The 22,271-nt window shown below is 41.3% G+C and overlaps 1 protein-coding gene across 1 annotated transcript in view; it reads left to right on the top strand.

Moving 5' to 3' along the window:
* The first annotated feature begins 12,913 nt into the window (after positions 1-12,913).
* Positions 12,914-22,271, top strand: part of ISM1 (isthmin 1) — a 77,444-nt gene continuing 68,086 nt past the window's right edge. Inside the window, exon 1 of the mRNA XM_003905081.5 lies at positions 12,914-13,531. Coding sequence (XP_003905130.2) covers positions 13,394-13,531 — 138 coding nt within the window. The 5' untranslated portion in view covers positions 12,914-13,393. The remainder of the gene's footprint in view (positions 13,532-22,271) is intronic.

The raw sequence follows: 22,271 nt of genomic DNA, 5'->3' as shown, positions 1-22,271 counted from the left end.
TCCCTGTTATAGGAAAACTAAGCTGAAATTTAATTAACTAAGTTGAAATTTGTTTAATGCTTTTTAGAATCTAGATGTTCCTTTCCTCACCACCCTTACCAAACTATACTGCAGTCAGTATGGTAGATTGCAAAACCAGCCACACTTCCCTACTCTTCCCTTTATATATACCCTCTGCAATGTACCTGTATAAGTCTTCCTATCAGGAGTTGGAATTAGCTCACACTTTAAGTCTAGGCCGGTTTTGTGACTTGCTTTAGACAATAGAATTCAGCATAAGTGGTATCCTACAACATCTGGGTGTAGGCTCACATGTCACAAGCTTCTGTTCTCTCTTGGACCTTGTCATCATTATGAGAACAAGTCCAAGCTAGTCTGCTGGTGAATGAGACACCTCATGGAACAGAGCTGTTTTGTCCCAGCTGAGATTATCCTTGATGAACCAGGTCCTGGGCCACAGGCCATCTCACACAGATGCACAACTGGGATTAGCCCAGATTGGCAAAACTACCCAATGAACTCATAGACTTGTGAGAAATAATACATTGTTGTTTGCTTTTTTAAGACACTAAGTTTTGGGGTTGTTTGTTATGCATCGGTAGTTGCTGACACACACGGAGTATACTCAGCCCAGTCTTCTACCTCACCAATGATGTCGGGTATGGTCATGGTGCTTTGGCCAATGGCACGTAAAAGGCTGCAATTTCCATTTAAACCTTATATGTGCTTGTGTGGGTGGGCTAGGCCTCTTGGAGTGTACACTCTCTACTATGAAGCCCGATGAAGTTGTTGTTCTTTCAGCTTGGGTTCTGAAATGCAAACATGAAGAGAAAGCTTGAAATTGACCTGAAACCTGTACTCCATCCTAGACCACCCAAGATCAATAAACCACAGCTGACCTGCAGATTTGTAAGTGTGAATTACAATGGTTTTTGCTGTAATCCACTGAGATTTTGGTGTTTTTGTTAAGCAGCATTATCATAGCAAAAACCAAGCTAATACATACAGTCTTCAAATAGAAAGTTAATGTACTGTAGGTTGTGTATTTCCTTGCTCCATAAACTAGCAGCATCCTTGAAAACATAATGCAATTGTTTATTCATTCTATCATAATTGAATTGTACTGGGAAATTTTACAAATTAAAGAATCCTTTTATGAATTATTTCTGTAAACCACAGTTAATGGAGAAGGATCTTCCATTATATTGACTTTTTATTCCAGATTTAATATATTCAGTGCTAGATTAAATTGAAATTTATCTCAAGCCCAAAGAAGAATGCAAGAGTCCTAGTCATGACACTCCCATGGATTTATTCTCCTTTGACAAATCTAATATTACTAACATTATCTTTAAAAATTCTGCCATTTATCTAGCTTGTGAAAGTGCTATAACAGAAAAGAGATCATAGATGTTTTGAAGATTCAAAATAGCATTTTTTAGAATGTATAAGATTATGCTAAGGAACTTATAACAAATATAGTCAAACCCTATCTTCAAAGATGTATCACAGACTATCTTTATGCTTATTTCTGTTTATTAAAGTACAGCTTACATAGAGTGCACAAATCTGAAATGTACAGCTCAATTAACTTTTACATATATGCACAAGCATCTAGATCAAGATGGAGAACACGTGAGGTACTCTGAAGGTTTCCTTGTACCCCATCCCTGTCTATACCCTTCCCACAAGCAATATGCTGAACTCTCATCACCTTAAATTAGTTGTGCCTGTTCTTGAATTTCATATAAACGAAATGATACAGAATGTATTGTTTTGCATCTGGTTATTTTTTTCCATTAAAAGTTATGTCTGTGACAATCATTCACCTTGTTACATGTAGCCGCCAGCCATTAATTCTTTTCCATTGGTGATTAGTATTCCCTTGTACAGATACAGTAAAATTTGTTTATCCATTCTAAAATTGATACACATTTGGATTGTTTCCAGCTGTGAACTATTAGGACTAAGGTTCTATGAATATTTGTACATGTCTTTTTGTTGATATAAGTACTCATTTTGCTGTCTATATACTTCTTAATGGTATTTTAATGAAGGAAATTTTGTATAATGAAAATGTCCAAAAATAGAGGGTAGGCTAATTACTATATATTCATACAAGAACACATGCTGCAGCCATTAAAAGTGTTCTTTTGGAAGATTTTTTAATGGCCGTATGGTTTCAGTTATATCCCCAAATTATGTACAAATGTCTATATACATATGCAGTCTATGTATATTTGCACGTGCAGATAAATGGGTTGTGTGTTTACATGTGCATACGTGTGTGTGTGTGTATGTGTGTAAACAGAAAAGAACTATACCAGAGGTAAACAATAATCATCTTTAGGAAATATAGATATGTATAACTTCAATTTCATTTAAAATAATTCCCCATATTTTCGAGGAAAAATATCGTGTTTATAATAGTAAAAATACTTTAAAAATTATAAGTAACAGAAATCTTCTCTTCATCAGTAAAATCTTTTGTGACAAGCCACATTTTTGCAATGCTTTCTTTTATTTACTATTTTATTTAACCTAAGTAATAGATCAAATCCTACTCCTTTTACCATAGAGCCAATGAGTCAGGATTGGTATAGTTAGGCCAAGGCAACATTCTCCTATGTGGCTCTTCCTGGACCGTTTAATAATTCCAGTTTCTCATTAAGATTATCATCTAATTATACAGTATCTAAAACAAGGACAGAAAGAGGAGCAAGGAGAAAGGCAACACCTGAGTGCTTAATTGAGATAACAGGAGTACTGAACGAATCTCAGTAATTAGAGTCATCACAAATGAGGTGCCTAGAAAACATTAAATAGCATGGTCTAACTGTGTATTATGTTGCAGAAGTGAACCCTGTTAATAACGACATATAGGTTTGTCACATTTTGAAACATAACCTAAGTTTTGCTGTTTATTTTCAGTTTACAGTAAACATTTTTATTTTAAATGCAATCTTCTGAGACCATAACTTGTTCTGCATAATCATCATAACCTCAATTAAGTCTATATTTTCAAATTTAATTTGCCATAAATGGTCATCTGAAAGTCTCAACCAAAATTCAAATCATTTTAGGAAGGAGTCTGAGAAGAAGGTAATCCTGTAGCACTAAACATTTCCTTTTAGGATTTCTCTACTCCAGGGATTAGTAAAATAGGCAAAATTGAAATTATACCATTATTCAATTCACTCAGTACTTCTGTTATCTCAGTTAAGCACTCAGATGTTACTGTTATCCTTGCTCTTGTTTCTCTCCCTGTTTCAGAATGGTTACTTTTCCTAGATATTGTATAATTAGATAATAATCATAATAAGACAGCCACATAGGAGGATGTTGGCTTGGCCTGACTATACCAGGCCTAACTCATTGGCACTATGGTAAGAGACAGGATTTTATACATTGCTCAGGTTAAATAAAATAGTATGTCAAGTAAACAGGCCAAATCCTACCCCCAGTTTCTTTTTGTAAGATCCATGAGCAAAGAATGGTTTTTACATTTTTATATGGTCACATTTTAAGTGGTTATATAAGTATATAAGTTAATGCCCTTGATTTTTTCTTCTTGTGACACAAAGTTGAAAATGTTTACTCTCCAGTGCTTAATAGGAAAGAAATTGCTGACCCTTACTCTAGTCCCCGTATGACACTATGATCTTCATTCATACCAATGAAATGGAGTGGGGTTTTGGCAGAGATAATTCTATATGGAAACATACCCATTTCCTTTTCCTCCTAAGCACTATAGGAATTCTTTATTTCCCAACTGTTCTTGCAGTTGGGTGGGGTTGGTGTAACTAAGTTCTGGTCAATGGCAAGTGGTCTGCCCCTTAAAGCATCCTGAGCCTCCATATACTTTTTCTCTCTTCACTTGTCTGCTATATGAATGTTCTACAAAATGCATAGCCACTAATTAGGAGCCTGGGACCCCTCATCAAAGGAAGACTGCCCTTTGAATACCAAAGTATGAAAACTATTGCAGCATAAACAAAAAGCATACTTTTATTATGCTAAGCCATTGGACTTTGGAGGGATTGTTTGTTATAGCAACCAATTTTACTTTCCCTGACTACTACAAGTATAACTGTTTTTTCAATATTGCCATGCTTGATATTACTATCACATGTTGTTTACTCACAGAAACACACACACACACAAAAGTGTGAGAACAGTTTATCTTTCAATCTTTGTGAGTAACCAAAACATCCCTTTAAAGTTTTAATTATTTGGCTTTCATGGCCCCAACAAATAAAATCTTTATTCCAAAACACTACTTTTTGTTTGTCACTTATTATGGATAAAAGTTGATGGTTAGTGACTAAACTACAACTTCAGAATCAAGTTAGACCCCAGGTAAATAAAGGAAAATCTCAACCTTTATAAAATAACAACCACACTAAATTTGCTTCCAAAAACGTGTAAACAGCTCCTTCATGCTTATTTCTCTACGAGGCTATTTCTCATTTAACTTTCATCATCCTGTTTAGAGTTTACAAGTGAGAATCTTCAGATTTCAGTTTAGACACATCTGGCTCACAAATGAGGCACTACACCCTGAGTCATTGTGAAATCCTCGCCACAAGCATTGATGATGAGATCTTGTGTTTATTAGTAAAGATTTTAGAACCAGCCAGTCGCAAATCTATTTTGAGTGGAGACATCTCTGATGTGGCATCTTAGAGGTGTCAGTTTGATCTTTCTCTGCTAAGGAATTGCTGGATTAAATTCACTTCTAAATGCAAATTAATCAGCTTTAGCTTTCTTTCAGATATAATCTCAACTGAAGTTGTTGAAAGATTATTTCAACTATTCTTTAGTTTTTTTTAAAAAAAAGAGTTAAAACTTCTAGCCCTTTGGCTTTTTTCTTTCTTTCACTGAGCTCTTTTGACTTCCCTAGGGTATATTTATATTCCTTGTGTTTTTTTTTTAAATGCATCATAAAGCTAAGGTATTTATTATTTTTAAATCACTAAAAACAATTTTCATGAACAACAAATTTATTTCTCCTTTGTCTTACACTAAGCCTGACTTGCTCCCCAAAAAAGGTGAACAAAAAAAGAATTTAAGGCTAAGCTTTTAAGAATGGATTGATAATGACTTTTGATTACAGCAAACAAAATTACTGATTCATAGAGTTCACCCTGAGGACAGCCCTCCTCTAATATGGTCACAGCCCACTGCCCTGAGGGAGTTGGATGATGTTGACAAACAACTTGGAACAAAGTGAAGTAAATTCCCAGGAAATTAGATGAACTCATGTTTCCCCTTTCTCCACACATAAGAAAAAGATAGCCAACACACTGAAATATTCTCAGTCAAGAGCTCTTCCCATTTAACCTCACAAAAATGACTCAGGATCTCCGTATCTTGAAACAGATTTACCCACAACTGGGAAAAATGTCATCACGGATTCCCTGATGTGATGCACTGAGAAGAACATAACATCCAGGCAGCATTCCTAGCCCAAACGCACAATCCGAAATTAATCCTAGAGAAACAATCATAAAAATATAAACTGAAGGGCATTCGCAAAAGCAGCTGGCCTAGGCTTTTAAAGAATGTTAACAGCACAAAAGACCCAAAGAAAAAGGAGGAGTGGGAGATGTGGACTGTGGAAGACCGAAGGTGATAAACAGACATGACAATGACAATTAAATGCAGAGGGATTCTCATCAGAATCCTGGACAGAAAAGAGTTACTGTAAAGAATATTGTAGGGACAATTGGAACCATTTGAATGTGGTTTATAAGTTAGATCATATTATTGTGTCGATGTTAAACGTCCTGAGTATGAGAATTATGCTGTGATGATGTAGGAGAATATCCTTACTCTTAAGAAATGCCTACTGTAGTATTTGAGGTGAAGGGTTGTATTTAGCAGGTTGCCCTGCGTGATGAACTACCCTATTCGCAACAGCAACCATTTATTTCACCTCTCATTCTATTTAGGCGCAGCTTACCTAGGTGCTTTCTCTGGTTTCAGCTGGGTTCTCTTAATCTCTCTCATGTGTCTGTGATGAACTGCAGGTCTACTGGGCGGCTCTGCTTCTGAGAATAGGCAGGTGTCAGCTGGGGCAACAGTAGTGACTAGGATCACTCCAGGAGGCTAGTCCTGGATTATCCACATGGCAGTGGGAAAGTTCCGATACAGAGGCGCACGCACACACACACATACACACACACACACACACACAGAGACAGAGAGAGAGACAGACAGATAGAAAGACAGAGAGAGAGATTGAGGGAGAAAGAGGGCATGTAAAGCTTATTGAAGCTTAACCACAGAACTGGTACAAAATCACCTCTGATGCATTGTTAGTGAAACTAAATCACAAGGCTTCCAGGGGTACAAAGCCAGCTTGTAAAAAGCCTGGAGACAATGGGAAGAAAACTGTGGTCATTTTAAACAGTCTACCACAAGGAACTACAGATGTTCATTCAATTATACTTGCAACTCTTCTATAGTTTTCAATTTATTTTGAAGCAAAAAGCTGGGGAGAGCAATAGAGGATGGCACAAGGAGCCAGACACAAAAGAGTATATATTGTAAAATTTGATGAATTAATTTTCAAAGGCAAATCAAATGTATGGTGAGAGAAGTCAGAATATTGGTAACTTTTGGGTAATTGGCTTCTGGGGTAACATTCTGTTTCTTGATCTGCATAGTGAAAATTCCATTCGGCTATGCAGCCAGGATATGTGGTCTTTTCCATATGTACAGCGTACTTTAATTTTTGAAAGTTTACTTTCAGAAACAGAAAGCACGTTGGTCTTGGAAGTTAGGAAACCTGGGCTCTTGTCCTGATGCTGCCACCAAGTCCCTGTGCAATATTGAGAATGTCTATTTAATTTTCTGGGCCTGTTGCCTCATCTGTAAAGGAAGCTAAATGAACTCTGTGGAACCCTCCCAACATCTAGACTCCAAGATTTAATTCTGACCAAATAGTTTGTCCTCTTTTTTGCCTGGAAATTACAAAACCTTGTAATTATGATGCACTTTTCTCCCCTAGTTATAACATGTGCCTGAGATTCTATTGTGCTTTCCAGAATTTGCACGGAAATAATAACAACAAAGCAAATGCAATAAAGGGGTCTCTTTTCAATGCAGGTGGGAACTATAAGGGTTGGCTATTTGCAGAAGAGGTCACTGGAGGAGCAGGTTATTATGTTTTAACATCACAACAGAAATGCAGTAAAGGAATCTGGCATGTTAGGGAGAATCATCAGGAATCCTTCCAAGAAGCGGGTCCTATTTCACCACCGCTCCAGCCTTGTCCTGGGGAAAAATAGCACTCCCTCTGGATAGTTTCTTGACCTCCTCCGAAACGCACGTATTTGGTGGTCTCTTGGACTCTTTGTATAGCGAGGGGCTTTTAGCATGAAGTGAAAAGAGCCACAGGTGTCCCCCCAGTCTTCCTAGGTTTTGTGTGTGTTGGAGGATAGGGAAGTGCAACGTTGCTGGCAGTCCAGGTGTCCCACAAGCCTAGCAGCTGCTTTCAGGGGTGGAGACCCTAGGAGCACCTCTGACTGTGGTGATTTTCTCACTTCTGAGCATTGTGACCCCTTCATAGTTCAAAGGAGAGGCTCTAATAGAACAACACTTCAGGCTTTCTGTTTGTTTGTGTTTCCTTGAGGGCTTCCAGTTTACCTCTAAGGCTCCTCGGAGTTCCAAATTTCAACAGTTTTCTACAAGTTTCACTCATTGAATAGATATTTATGGAGTATTTACTGTGTGAATTCAGAAGTGAATGAGGCAAACAAGTGCCCTGCCCTCATGGACAGAATGTGGAGTCCCGTATCCATCAGACCTAGAGACCCAGAATGACTTGCTTTTTCCTCCACGTGAGAGTGATAGTTGAACTTCACAACAGCCTGAGAGTACACATTCTCAGCCCCAATTTACAGACGAGGCAGATGAGGGAACTGAGACTAGGGAGATAAAATAGTAAGTGAAGTCCATCTGACTAATTCCTTCATATACAGCCTCTAAAACAAACAAGGTGGTGAGGCTGTGCCAGTCCCTTAGGACAGCGGTTGACAAACTAAGTCATGTGGTCCAGCTGCCTAGCTGTACACATGAAATTTTATTAAAACACAGCTGTACCCATTCCTTCACGTATTCTCTGTGACTGCTTTCCCACTGCAACACCAGAGTTGAGTAATTGCAAAAGGGACCTTGTAGCCCACAAAGACAAAAAAAAATTGCCATCTCGCCCTCTAAGGAAAAAGTTGGCCATCCCTCCAGCCTCAGAACATTGCCCCCTAGTTAGGGTAATGAAAGTTCCTGGAACAAACCACAAAAGTTTAATGGCTTCACACATTTTTTTAAAAAAGTTTATTTCTCAATTACACAACAGCCCAGCCAGGGTGTTCTTGGGCAGATGTAGGGGTCAGGTAGGGACTCTGTTCCAGAGACCCAGACTGATCATTGCTCTAGGGTCACCCTGGGCAAAAACATCCAGCCAGCAGACAAGGGTAAAAAAGAAAAGATCATGCACAGGAAGTTTTTCTGGGCTAGATCTGGAAGGGACACACATTAATCCACCCATATTCCATTGGCCAGAATTCAGTCACATGCATAGGGTACCGAGAAACGAAGTGTACTAGAATGCCCGGGAAGAAGAGGAAACAGGTTTTTGTGAACACAGAGCAGCCTCCACCACAATCCCTAAATTCTGATCGTTCTTACACCCAGAAAAAGTCTCTGGCTGTGACTTCTCAAATCTGTTTTAAAGCTCAGATTCAATATGCCTGTGTTTAAAAAACATTGCTTAATTGAGCCCTTACCTTTTTGAGATGCATACTGAAATATGTACATATGAAATTACATATCATGAATTTGCTTAAAATAATCTGAAAGGGAGGAAATGTATGAAAATATTGAGAATACAGGTAAGACAAGATTGGCCATAAGTTTTGTTGAAGCCAGCTTATGAGTATGAAAGGATTTATTATATTATTCTCTTTACTTTCGTATATATTGAAAACTTTCCATACTAAAAAAAAATTAAGGATGACATTGAAACTACTATTTGCTATGTTGCACCAATCTTTAGCAAAATAAAATAAAAAAACAATAAAATCCTGGTCATAATAGGCCACAAGGTTCTCTGCAATGATATTAACTACAGGTGTTCTGGCTTATTCATTTCTCTTCCTTCCTTAAAATATTCCAGTCAAATAAGCCTGCCTGTAAGATAAATCGGACTAATAATGAAAGACAAATTCTATGTGAGAATAGTACAATCAAGAGGCAGAATAGCTATAAAAATTAATGTCAGACACCTAGAGTACAAGCACTCTAAGGAAAGGTAATCCATTAACTGGGGCATAAACAAATACCAGATCTGTTACATGCATTTTTAAAACACTGATTGAGCAATTACTCTGTGCAAGGCATTGTCTCAAAGATTATACTTGTCAGGATGGGTACTATTCTACCAGCTGCTGTGCACACATCCCCACATCACAATGTCTGTGAATAAAGTTTTCTCTCACTTGTGCAAGGTTCAGTGCAGATATTCCTGGTCCAATTGTTCTCTTTTGAGCAGTAACTCAATTTGAGTTCCTTTCACCTCAGAGTCCTTTACCATGTAGAAAGGAAAGAGAGGGCTGGGCACGTTGGCTCATGCCTGTAATCCCAGCATTTTGGGAGGCCGAAGCGGGTGGATCATTTGAGGTCAGGAGTTTGAGACCAGCCTGGCCAATAGGGTGAAAATCTCTCTCTACTAAAATGTACAAAAATCAGCCAGGCATGGGGGCAGGATTCTGCAATCCCAGCTACTCAGGGAGCTGAGGCAGGAGAATCGCTTGAACCTGGGAAGCAGAGGCTGCAGTGAGCTGAGATTGCACCACTATACTCCAGCCTGGGCGACAGAATGACTCTGTCAAAAAAAAAAAAAAAGAACGAATGAAAAAGAAAAAAAAAAAAAGGAAAGAGAGAGTGTGTGCAGATAATAACTCAGGATGTTTTATGGTCAGACCGGGAAGGAAAAAAGCTCTTCACAGTCCAAACCTAGACCCAAGTACACCTAGAAAATGTCTCATAGCCATGAACCCAGAAAGAAACTCGATACTGGGATGGAGGTGATGGAGGTGGGGAGTTGGAGGATGCTCTGAAATGTTCTACCACAAAGGTGATCCCAATCAAGGTCTAGTGGGCAGACAGACATGCAGACACAAGTGCCCCAAGTGTCATAAAATCAATAATAAACATATGGATAGGGTGCTCTGGACACTCTGCTGAAGGAGGTAGGATTTTAAAAATTTTTATCAGCTATTGATACAATTTCATAAATGTGCTTGAAACTTAATTGGTTTAGTCTATTAAATTTTTAATTATTTTTCCACAAAAATTGTAAGCCCGTGTTCCCTAACTCAAAAACAGAGCCCTGCTGGCAAGCCTGGTTCGGCAAGTGGAATCATAGAGCCCGGGTGTTTATCAATACTCGTTATGTGTGCTTACTGGAACATAAACTCACCTGGAATGGGGATCTCTCAGCGTGAAGGGATTTTAATAGGATTCATTCATGCATTTGTTCAACATTTTATAAAGACATCTGTCCCCAAAATTCAATTTACAATTTTTACAACATTTTACAAAGACTTTGATCTCCAAATCTCCATTTACAATTTCACAAGAATTTACATTCACGCAAAGGTTTCTTTCTAGAGTTTTTTAAAGGTCATTTTTTTCCTTGGGTCCAAAACTGTTACTTTCAGATGAGAGGAGAGGCAGCTGAGGCTTACATGTGGAGACTGTGTGTGATGAAAGGGCAGGACACAGCGGCCCCGGATCCTAATTCAGACCAGCCTGCCTCTGGCAATAGGAAAGTCATTTGTTCCTGCGAGCCCATATCATAATCTGGCACAACTGGAGGTTAGAACCATCCTTAAAACTCTTTGGCTATGGGATTCTAGTTTGCCATCTTAATTTATATATTCTATTTCGGCGCTGATTCTCCAGCCCTTTCCCTTTTAAGTGATCCTAATTAGAAAACACACAGGAGGATCCTTCCAGGATTTAAAGGCTGCTGGGATCCCCTCTTTGATCTCCCATCTGAACTACCCTGGACGGTTATTGTTTCACGTTCCCCCCCCCCCCTCACCCCGACCCGCACTCCAGTGACAATTATTGGCATTTTAGAGCCTAGAGATAGAAATAAGATGTCTGACAGGCCCGGCTGCCTACAAATTCAAAGCAAGTACCCCTCCAAACATCTCCCCTCTTCCCTCGCACCTCCCCCCACCCAAAAAAAACAAAAAACTGAGAAGGAAAAGATATAGCAGACTCTATGAACAGCTGCCAATTTATTAATAAGATGCTGGAGTTAGTTAGAATTTTAAAGACGCTTCAGGCATCTTTAAAGAGGCAGCAAGCCCTTCCTCTCCCGGGCACAAATAAGTCCAAGCAACAGACCCTACCTTAACCATCGCTATTTAAATTCTGCAAAGTGCCGCGGTGACCGGAGGAACCTTCGGAACCGAGCAAGGGTTTGCCTTAATATGGATAATACTTGGTTGAGATGCCTTGGGAGAACTCGAAAGCCGTTGAATTAAGAATCTTAAATCTTTCTAGGGCGCGGAGGAGGAAGGTAGGAAATTGGGGAGGGGGGAAGGGAGGCGTGCCGTCAAGAAAGTGTTGCTTATTTATTTAATTTCATTCACCAAAGGAGAATTCGGAGGCTCCATCCCGGAGGCACTGGCGTCCGGGACGCGGGAAGGGCTTGGAAATGTGCGAAGCGGATGTGTGCGAAGGCATGGACTAGGTACTGGCTCGCAGGGAGGGAAGGGCTGGGCTGGCGCTGGGGAGGAGGAAGGGAGGGAACGGGTAGGAGGCGGGGAAGCGTAGTATAAAAGGCCCGGCCGGACGGAGAGTCGGCTACTCTGAGCCACTTCGGTAAGGCGGGAGGCCGAGCAAGATCTAGGAGGGAAGCGCGCGGTGCCACGGACGGACCCAGTTCGCTCTAGCATCCGACGCTAGGACTCTGCGCCCTCAGCCCCATCCCGGAGCCCTTCCATTCGCCAACCGCCCCCTGCAAAGCATGAGCCGCACGCCGGAGCCCGAGGCTGCAGCGCGGCCATGAGGTGGTGGCCCGGGATCGACGGCTGCGCGACGCCAGCCCCTAAATCCCCTCTGGTCGCGGCACCCCCGGGATAAGCCCCCTAGACGCAAGCCCGCTAGAGCCGAGATTCACTCGCAGTTCCTGAGCGCCTGAGCCGCGGGCCCTGAGTCCCTGCAGCTTCCGGCCAACACCTGCGCCGGTCACCAGACGGACGCCCAGCGAGTTGGACTCCCCTCCCTTCCCAGGCTCTACGGGGCGCCGCGGACCCGCAAACAGCCGCGCCCGGCTAGCGGGCGGCCCAGCAAGTGTCAAGACCCTTCGGAAGGATACTTTGGCACTCCTCTCCTCCCCCGACTGCTTCAGGCAGGGATCGCACGCAGACACCTGGCTTACCCGGCGCCCCCTCCGTTTTCCATCACTGCAACTCCAGCTCCATTTTGCAATAAAGGTTTCTAAAGCAGCCCAGGCACCATCCCACCCACCCACAGCCCCGAACCTCAGTGAGCACAGGGGCTCTACCCGCGCCCCCCACAGCGACCTCGGCAGTGGGCACTTGGTACAGCCCGGCAGGCGGACGCAGACGCCTAGGGCGCCCCGGCTACCCCCAAACCGTGCCAACCTCGGTGTGCCCGGGGCCCCCATCTGGAACCGGCCCTCCCCGGGACTCTGTGTGCGGGGCGGCGCGGCAGGCGGCCCCGAGGAGCGCGGAGAGTAGTGGAGGTGGCTTGCCGGGTGAGTGGCTCGGGGCGGCGAGGGCGGGGAAGCCAAGCGTGGAGGTAACTCCCGGCCGCAGCTGAAGCCCTCCTTCTCCTCCTCCTCCTCCTCCTCTCCTCTCCTCCTCCTCCTCCTCCCCGCGCTCCTCTGGCGGCCTCTCCCGCTCCAGCTGCGGCGCCGCGGCCACATCTGGGGCGCCCATGTGCGCTCGGGGGCTCGGCTGCGCCCGTCCCGCCGCCGACCCCGCAGCCCCCTGCCAGCAGGGTGGCCTCCGGCCCGGTCCGGGTCCCAGGCAGCCCCAGGACCCAATTTTCGCCGCCGCCGCCGCCAGGCAGCGCCGGGGCTTGCTCCGCAGCCGGCTTGGACACCCCCGGCCTCGCGGTGGCTCCGCCGTGGTGCGGCGGCGGCGGCGGCGGCGGCTCCTGCTCCCCCGGCCCCGCACGCCCCGCCGCACCCTGCGCCAGCCCCGCAGGCCCGGGAAGCGGAGTCCTGGCGGGAGCCGAGGCGGGAGCCGTGCTGCCGGGCTCCCGGGCTCCTACTCCTCCTCCCCCGGCGCCGCCGCCGCCGCCGGCCGCCCCGCCGGGTCCTAAAGCCGCGCGTCTCAAGAGGATGGTGCGCCTGGCGGCCGAGCTGCTGCTGCTGCTGGGGCTGCTGCTGCTCACGCTGCACATCACCGTGCTGCGCGGCTCGGGAGCCGCCGACGGGCCCGACGCGGCCGCGGGCAACGCCAGCCGAGCCCAACTGCAGGTGAGTGCGCCGCCGGAAAGGGGCGTGCGCGGCTGCGGGGATGGTTTGTGGGGCGGGGGTGCTGAGCTAGTGCCTGGTGGATGCAAGGAGGCGGGTCCCCCGCCCCACCTAAGAGCAACTGTTTTGGTAGTAGTTTTGCCCGGGCCACTTGACTTAGGCAGAGGCGGAGCGGGGGCACGTGCCTGGAGGTTGCACCCGGCTTCCAAGTCTGCCAGCTGCGCTCCTTCAGTTCTGTCGGTCACGGGTCAGGTGCAGAGTTGGTGAGGAGGTGGGAGGGAGCGAGGTTTGGGATGAGCAGAGGAAGTGTGGAGATATGCTTGCTTGGGGGTGCTACCAGTCTTTCGTTGCCCTTCGGAGGCTGAGTAATGTTACTCGAGGCTGGAGAGACGCAAGGAGACTTCACAGGATGATATCCCTGAAGTCTTTGGGAGAAAGAACTCCGGGAGTCTACCCCTTCAGGAAGCAATGCCAAAGGTCAGGACATAATTTCCCAAGGAGAATAGCCAGGCACCCCCTCCTCACCCTCAGGGTTCCCTTGCTTCCAGTGTTCCTGCAGAGGCCTCGCCTGAGGTCCCCCGGTTGCCCCCTTGGTCGTGGGGAAGGTGCAGTGAAGGCACTGGTAGTGATTTGGGCCAGTGTTACCTGGGGCTTTTAAACTCGTAGCAAAGTCTTTCTCCCAAGGATCTTCCCCTTTGAAGGTCGCTTTAGCAATGGGATTCTGTTTATCCATTTCAGCTTTAGGGCAAGAGGAGGGCATAGTGGACGGTCAGACACAATGTGAGTTCTGACTTCTGAATAGAATTGCCCAGCTAGGCATTTCCTGCCGCTACCTTAGCACCTTTCCTTGAGTCTAGGGGTGGGACAACTGTAAACTTGGAGCATAGACAAAAGTAAACAGGGATTTTCCCAGGAGGCAGAGGGGATTCTTTGGCTCCTAAAATCAGCTCAAACCAGGCGCAGTGGTTCACGCCTGTGATCCCAGCACTTTGGCAGGCAGAGGCGGGTGGATCACCTGAGGCCAGGAGTTGGAGACTATCCTGGCCAACATGGTGAAACCCCATCTCTACTAAAAATACAAAAATTAGCCGGGCGTGGTGGCACATGCCTGTAGTCCCAGTTACTTGGGAGGCTAAGGCAAGAGAATTGCTTAAACCTGGGAGGTTGCGGTGAGCTGAGATCACGCCACTGCACTCTAGCCTAGGTGACAGAGCGAGACTGTGTCTCAAAAAAAACAAATAAATAAATAAATAAAACGAAATAAGCATTATTCATTGTTCCCAAAGGACTTTATAGTCATTGTCTTTGATAATTCACTGTTTACATCTTTATACAATTTGTAGCGAAATTTTACCGTAAGAGAAAACTCATAAAACACTTCCATTGTGTTTACTATGTGCCACCGTTTTAAGTGCTTTACAGAATCTAACTCACTTAATTTAACCATAATCTTATGAGACATGGTACTGTTAATATAGCCCCTTTACAGATGCAAAAACTGACATATAGCGAGGTTAAAAAACTTGTCAAAGTTCAGACATTCCAAACTCTCGATTAACTACACCAAATTTTGTCTCTACCAGGATAGACTAAAGCAAGGTGATTATTACACGCAAGAACAAAACCAACAGTAGAAAAGTACACACCCCAAAGCTTAAAGTTGTTTTAACTTTGAGATATTTTTAAAAATGTCCTAACTTTGTGGGATCTCTCATCTTCTCCCGTGGATAGCTAGGTACAGTGACAGACTGAGGGAATTTCTATGGGGAAGTTGAAGATGCCACTATCCTATAGACTGGGGCACCCACCAATCTAACACTGTAGGGATAATTCTTAATATCTTCAAGATTTCTGGAAGTTATATTTTATACATGATGCTTTTTTCCTCATGGACTCATGAAAAGCCATAGAAATGATGTTCTGTGGAAAAGTAAATTTGGCAGATTTCTTTATGAGGTGTTTGCTATCATTAGAATAACCCGGGGTTGGCCTTTTCCGCTTGAACAGTAAGGTAATGAGAGAAGCAGCTGGTGGAAGTGGCAGTTCTAAAAGGGAAGTGGACTGAATTCTCAAAAGGGGCTTTGGCTGAAGAACTGCCCCAAGAGGACAGAACAAATGGGGGATTTAGAAAGAGTTATGCTCCTAGAAATATCTGAGTCCCAAGTAGCTGCTAATCCACCAGCTTCAGCTTATCTTGTAATAGTGTTCGGTGATACTGTCCACTCAATGCACACACTTTTCCAAGCAGAATGATGAGTTTAGCAGTTTAGTTCATAATTTTGCTGTTTTGTAATTTGTTATTATAAAAGTTTTATACTCTTCCTGACCAAAGTTATTTCTTTGGCCCTCTGACTCTGCAAAGGTTTTATAAGTCAAATGAAGAATGTTCTGCCAAATGAGGAGGTCTGCAAAAGACATTTATTAGTCCATCATTTTCAGGCCCCAGAAAGTGAATTTGCCAGTAGCAGGTGTATTTGAAGACAAAACTGTGGACACTGTATTCTTTCTTTTTACCAGACATTTTAAACCCAAGTCTTAAACATCATCTAAATTTGTTGGTTCTATGCTGTCCTGAGCTATTAAAATCCTTCTTCATAATCAGAAAATTAATCCATATACATCATTTTTATTGTTTTTGTCTCTGTGTACAACCTTCTAAAATATAAGGTTGTCTTAGAAATATGCAATGGTGGGCTTATTTACCCGAATTGTAGTATGTTTGGATTCATTTAAAAAGAGACACATTCTTATTTAAGGACATATCAAGGACACCCAATAAAGTAGTAAGAAAAGCAACAATAATAGCTAAGATTTATTAAGTGCCTTTTATGTGGCAGGCACTGTTCTTAGCGCTTTAGACATATTAGCTTTCTTAATCCTCACAAAAATCCCATGAATTGAGTACTATCATTATTCCTGTTTCAAATGGAGAAACTGAGGTTAGGTAATTTGCCCAAGGTTGCACAGCTAGAAGCTTCTTAATTTATTTTTGTTATTTTATAGTGGGGAGCTATTTGAAGCATACTTCTATTGCAAGTTCTGGATAAAGTCATACACTCGAGAGAGAAACACTTTTAACAATTTACATTTTCAAATGTATCTTGACATTCTTACTGTGTTAACTATGACATATATGTATATATATATATACACACATTATATATACATACATACACATATATGTATAAATATTATCTAAGTTTTTTTTGTAGTTTCAGCATACTAGGGGTTACATTTTTGACTCTTTGTATGACTGTCTCCCCTAGTATGCGCGAGTGTGCTCAAAACATTGATAGGTACAATGTTACGAGGTGGCAGTAAAATGTTTTGAGTACACTATCCATATTGGTTAACTGGCTGATGAACATAAAAATGTTAGTCTTTGAACTGTTTTCAGTATTTTTACATTATCTAGTAAGAAATTAGACAACTGTGTGCAATAGCTGCATTAAAATGCATGGAAACATCAACTTTTTTTTGCTTTTGAATCTTATTTCATTAGAATAAGTATGTCTCATATTAATCAGATACTCAGATTAGTTCTTTCACATATATTTAATTAATGTTAATGAGAAAACATAGACATGGATATAGATATAGATATATAATAAAAGTAGTCTGGAAGACAAAATATAGAATCCATAGGCAATAATAGCACTAATAAAGGTATCTCCTTTGTCTGAAATTCAAATGATTGCCTTTCCACTAAATCTCAGTCAGTTTTAGAATCATGAATTTCTATATATTTTTAGTAGTAAGCCAGAACTCGTTAAGGCAGTGAGATTTAAGCAAGTATTATAAAACACCAATTTGATTATTTTTACAGTAACATTAAAGCAAACCAAACTCTGGAATGTAGTAAAATGTCTCTGTTCTCTATTTCCTAACTATCATCTTTATGAGCACTTCCCATCTTTTATCCCTCTATTGCCTTCAATAAAACAGCTTAGCTTCTTGTATTCACTGCTTTGGATTTAGGAGTTCATCCAAGCTACTTACAGCAGTAGAAGCAAAAGCATAATTTATCTGTACTTAATACAAGAAAGTCAACAGCCATTTGTGTTTCTTATTTTGTGACTTACCTGCTCATTTTCCAGTTGGGCTGATTACTTTTACTGGATTTTTTTCTTTAAATGATGAACAATTGTCTCACCTAGCTATTGCTGCAGAATAACCCACCCTAAAATTTAGTGACTTAACACAACCACCATTTTATTTCCTCATAAATTTGTATAACAGCACCTTGCTTGGGCTCAGCTGAGTGGTTCTTCTGGTGATTTCACCTGATATTACTCATGTAGCTGTAGTCATCTGTTGGCTTCATGTGGGCTAGGTGGTTCAAAAATACTTCACTCATTTGTCTGATAGTTGGTGCTTGCTGTCACCTAGGTTTGCTCTCCATATAATCTCTCATCCTTAAGGAGTCTAGCTCATATATCTTTACATGGTGGACTCAGAGCAGCAACAGAATAAAAGCAGAAATTGCAAGACGTCTGGATGAGTTTGCACATCATTTCAGCTGTATTCTATTAGCCAAACAAATCACGTGGTTACTTAGATTCTAGTGGACAGGAAATAGATTCCACGTCTTGATGGGAGGAGCAGCAAAGTCACATTAAAGAAGAGCATGTGTACGGGGAGGAATTGTAGGCATCTTTTTATCTTTGTTCTCCTAATTTTTGATTTACATTTTTAGAACCCGTAGTGCAAGGACATAAAGTGTCCTTTTTGGTGACTGTATTTTTATCAAGGTGGAATTCTTTATCTCTTTTATTGCCTTTAGTCTTGAATACTTTTTTGTGTCATATTAATATTACAACTTCTGCTCTTTCTTCCTTTTAGAATTTGTTTGGGTGTCTTTTACAACCTTTATTTTCAAACTTTTTTTGACTTTTATTTTTTTCAAATTTATTTATTTATTTTGAGATGGAATCTCACTCTGTCACCCAGGCTGGAGTGCAGTGGCACAATCTTGGCTCACTGCAAGCTCTGCCTCCCAGGTTCACGCCATTCTCCTGCCTCAGCCTCCCGAGTAGCTGGGGCTACAGGCACATGCCACCACTCCTGGCTAATTTTCTGTATTTTTAGTAGATACTGGATTTCACCGTGTTAGCTAAGATGGTCTCAATCTCCTGACCTCGTGATCTGCCCGCCTCGGCCTCCCAAAGTGTTGGGATTACAGGCGTAAGCCACCGCACCTGGCCCAACTTTTTAATTTAAATATATTTCTTATTAATAAGCTATAGCTAAATTATACTTCTTTATGCAAAGCATCAGTGCATTTAACCCATTTGTATTTATTGTGATTATTGATAAATTAGAATTTTTTTCATTTTATTTGCTATTCTAACATTTTTATTTATTTTTATTTTTCCTCTCTCACTCTCACCTTCAATTTATTTATATCATCTTTGGCAAGAGGATTAGCCTCTCTATGTCTAGATTTTCTCATCTGTAAAATAGATATATAGCAACTATTTCTCAGTATTATTGTAAGGATTAGAACATTGAATGCATGCTAAATGTGTTATTAGAGCTTGGCATTTTATCATTTGATAAGTATTTATTTATTTGTTTATTTAAATGGAGTCTTGCTCTGTTGCCCAGGCTGGAGTGCAGTGGCATGATCTCAGCTCACTGCAACCTCCACCTCCCAGGCTCAAGTGATCCTGCCACCTCCACCTCCCAAGTAGCTGTGACTACAGGTACTCACCACCATGCCCAACTAAGTTTTGTATTTTTTGTACAGACAGGGTTTCACCATGTTGCCCAGGCAGGTCTCAAATCCTGGACTCAAGTGATCCCCTGCCTCAGCCTCCCAAAGAGTTGGGATTACAGGCATGAGCCACCACGCCTGGCCATTTGATAAGTATTTAAATATTACTTTTTAAAATTTTTATCAAGTTTTGAAAGTTATCTGTTCTATTTCTATTATGTTTAACATTTTAACAAACATAATTGAACTAACACTTTTCTATTAATGCTGAGAATCAACCATTATCTATAACCTAAACCCACTACATAAACAAGATTCTGACATGCTAGATGCAAGATTCTCTGTCTTGTCTGTATACTATCTCTAATTTTTTAATCTTCTGAAATTTTAGTGCTAGAATATTTCTTTTCATCTTTCTTTCTTTTTTCTTTCTTTTCTTTTAGTATGTCTATTTTGGGAATCAATTCTTACCAGTTTTATTATACTCCCAATAATTATTTAGACTTAATTCTAAGATTTACTGATTTATCTAGCTGCTGCCTTTTGAGATGGAGTCTAGCTCTGTTGCCCAGGCTGGAGTCCAGCTCTGTTGGCCAGGCTGGAGTCCAGGAGTGCAGTGGTGTGATCTCGGCTCACTGCAACCTCCCTCTCCTGGGTTCAAGTGATTCTCGTGCCTCAGCCTCCCAAGTAGCTGGGATTACAGGTACCCGCCACTATGCCCAGCTAATTTTTGTATTTTTAGTAGAGACAGGGTTTCACCATGTTGGCCAGGCTGGTCTCAAGTAGATTTCTCTCTTTTATAATCTCAGGTGATCTGACCTCAGGTGATCTGCCTGCCCCGGCCTCCCAAAGTGCTGGGATTACAGGTGTTAGCCACTGTGTCTGGCCTGCTGCTGCTTCTTCAATCTCATACTTTCATCTTTTATTTTGCTAAAACACAGTTTCAAAAATTTTTTCAGAGACGATTTATTAATTATAAACTCTGTGAGAACCTATATCTTTAGACATATCTTTATTTGATTCTCAAAATTAAATGCTAATTTGGCAGTTGGCTGTCTTCTATCTTATTTCTCCCCTAAGAATTTTAAGCCATACAATTTAATTTTTTATACTATCTCATATTTCAGATGAGAAGCCTAATACCATTTCTTTGTAGGTGATTTTTTAAAAACTTGATGCTTTTATGAGTTTTTCCTTTATTCATAATGTTCAGAAATTTTTACCAGGTTGTGTTTAGATTCAGGGCTTTAGCTGTTAGTCCTGTTCAGCATATGGTGAACCCTTTCATTCTGAAGTCCCAACTTTGTCTCCAGCTTGAAAAAATTTCTTTAGTTATATCTTTGGTATTTCCAATATCCCTGAACTCTTTTTCTGGAACTCCTGTTAGAGATTGAAACTAACATTGAGATTGAGATTTCAAGATCCATCTTTAATGTCTCTTAATTTTTCTTCTCATACTTTTATTTCTGCTTTTTAATTGTGTCTTATGTCTTGAGGCATTCTTCTGGCTATTTCAACCCCAGTGTCTTGTTTAGGAATATTTCATAACTGAACGCTCATAGTAAATATCAGATGCAAATGTCAAACTCAGCCACTCTGAAACCCAGGACTGAATGAAATAGCTCTACCACTTCCTGCCCTCAGCCTTTTCTCCTAACTTTTATAGCCTCTTTTCTCCCCTTCTTTTTCCTTCCCTTTCTTTCCTTTTTCTTCCTTTTTTATCTTCCTTTCCTTTTTCCTTATCTTTCTTCTCTTCTCTCTCTCTGCATTTTTTAAAGTTTTTTTTTTAAACTATATATAATTTACGTACGATAAAATGGATGAATCTTAAGGGTTCAGTTTCATTTTTACAGTTGTATATGCCTATATAGTTACCACCAAAATTAGGATATAGAACATTCCCCATCACCCAGAAAGTCTTCCGGTGCACAATTGTAGGCAATTTACTCCTTCCAGAGGCAACCATTCTGGCTTCCATTACCATAGATTAGTTTCGCCTGTTCCAGACTTTCACATAAATGGAAATGTACTGTTTGCGTTTTTCTGTGCGCCTGGCTTCTTTCATTAAACATAGTTTTTGAGATTCATTTATTTTGTGTATATCAGTAGATTTCTCTCTTTTATTGCTAAATGATAGTCCACTGTGTAACTCTATCACAATTTGTATATTCCCATCAATGGACGTTTGGTTTGTTTCCATTGCTTTGCATATTATGAGTAAGACCATGTTAGTATTTTTACACAAGCCTTTCTGTGGACCTATGTTTTCATTTCTTGTGAGTAAATTTCTAGTAGTAAGGCTGACGGAGTCTCTGTTCTTGATATTATTGTGGCAATTCTTCTAGGGAAACTGACTTTTTAGAGATCTCACTTTCCTTTTCTCAGCTCTGTAGTGCTTCACTTTCAATCGGTTGCCACTTGTTTCATATCTACCAGAAATCCCTCTCTCTCTTCTGTAGTTGGCCCTTCTTTCAGCTTTCCAGTTCTGTTGTAGATTGACTCATATTTCTTCTACCTCCTCCATAGAATTAATAAATAGAAAAGAGGTAAATGCCACCTTGGTCAGCCACCTTGAGCTGAAACACTATAATTCTATTTCTTAATTTTATTTTCCTTTATATAAACCAAAATAAAGTTCTATCATTTGTGCTGCTCCTTCATTTATTCACTTCTACCCATAGTTTAAAAGGCATTAATCTTTGAGGTTTGGAGGCATCCTCAGATGTCTATGCATTTGGTCAAGAAGAATCTGTTTTGGTTTTAAACTTACAAAGCAAATAATCTCAATAACATTTTCCATATGTCATACAAGGGTTTTTAACAGCTCTTAATATCAGAACATTTTTCTTCTGATATGCCCATTAAATCCTTTATGCTACATATTAATTTCATGTTCACTTTGTTCACTTTTTTTTCTTCCCAGTGTTCATGAACAGGTGGCTGCATTCTTTTCAAGAAACTTCTCCTGCAGAACTTGAAGATTATTATGTAATAGCTCCTTTGTCATTTCCAAATTCCATTATCTCA

This window comes from Papio anubis, chromosome 16 (genome assembly GCF_008728515.1).
Source record: "Papio anubis isolate 15944 chromosome 16, Panubis1.0, whole genome shotgun sequence".
Classification (NCBI taxonomy): domain Eukaryota; kingdom Metazoa; phylum Chordata; class Mammalia; order Primates; family Cercopithecidae; genus Papio; species Papio anubis.
This window is presented reverse-complemented; position numbering and strand designations above follow the sequence as displayed.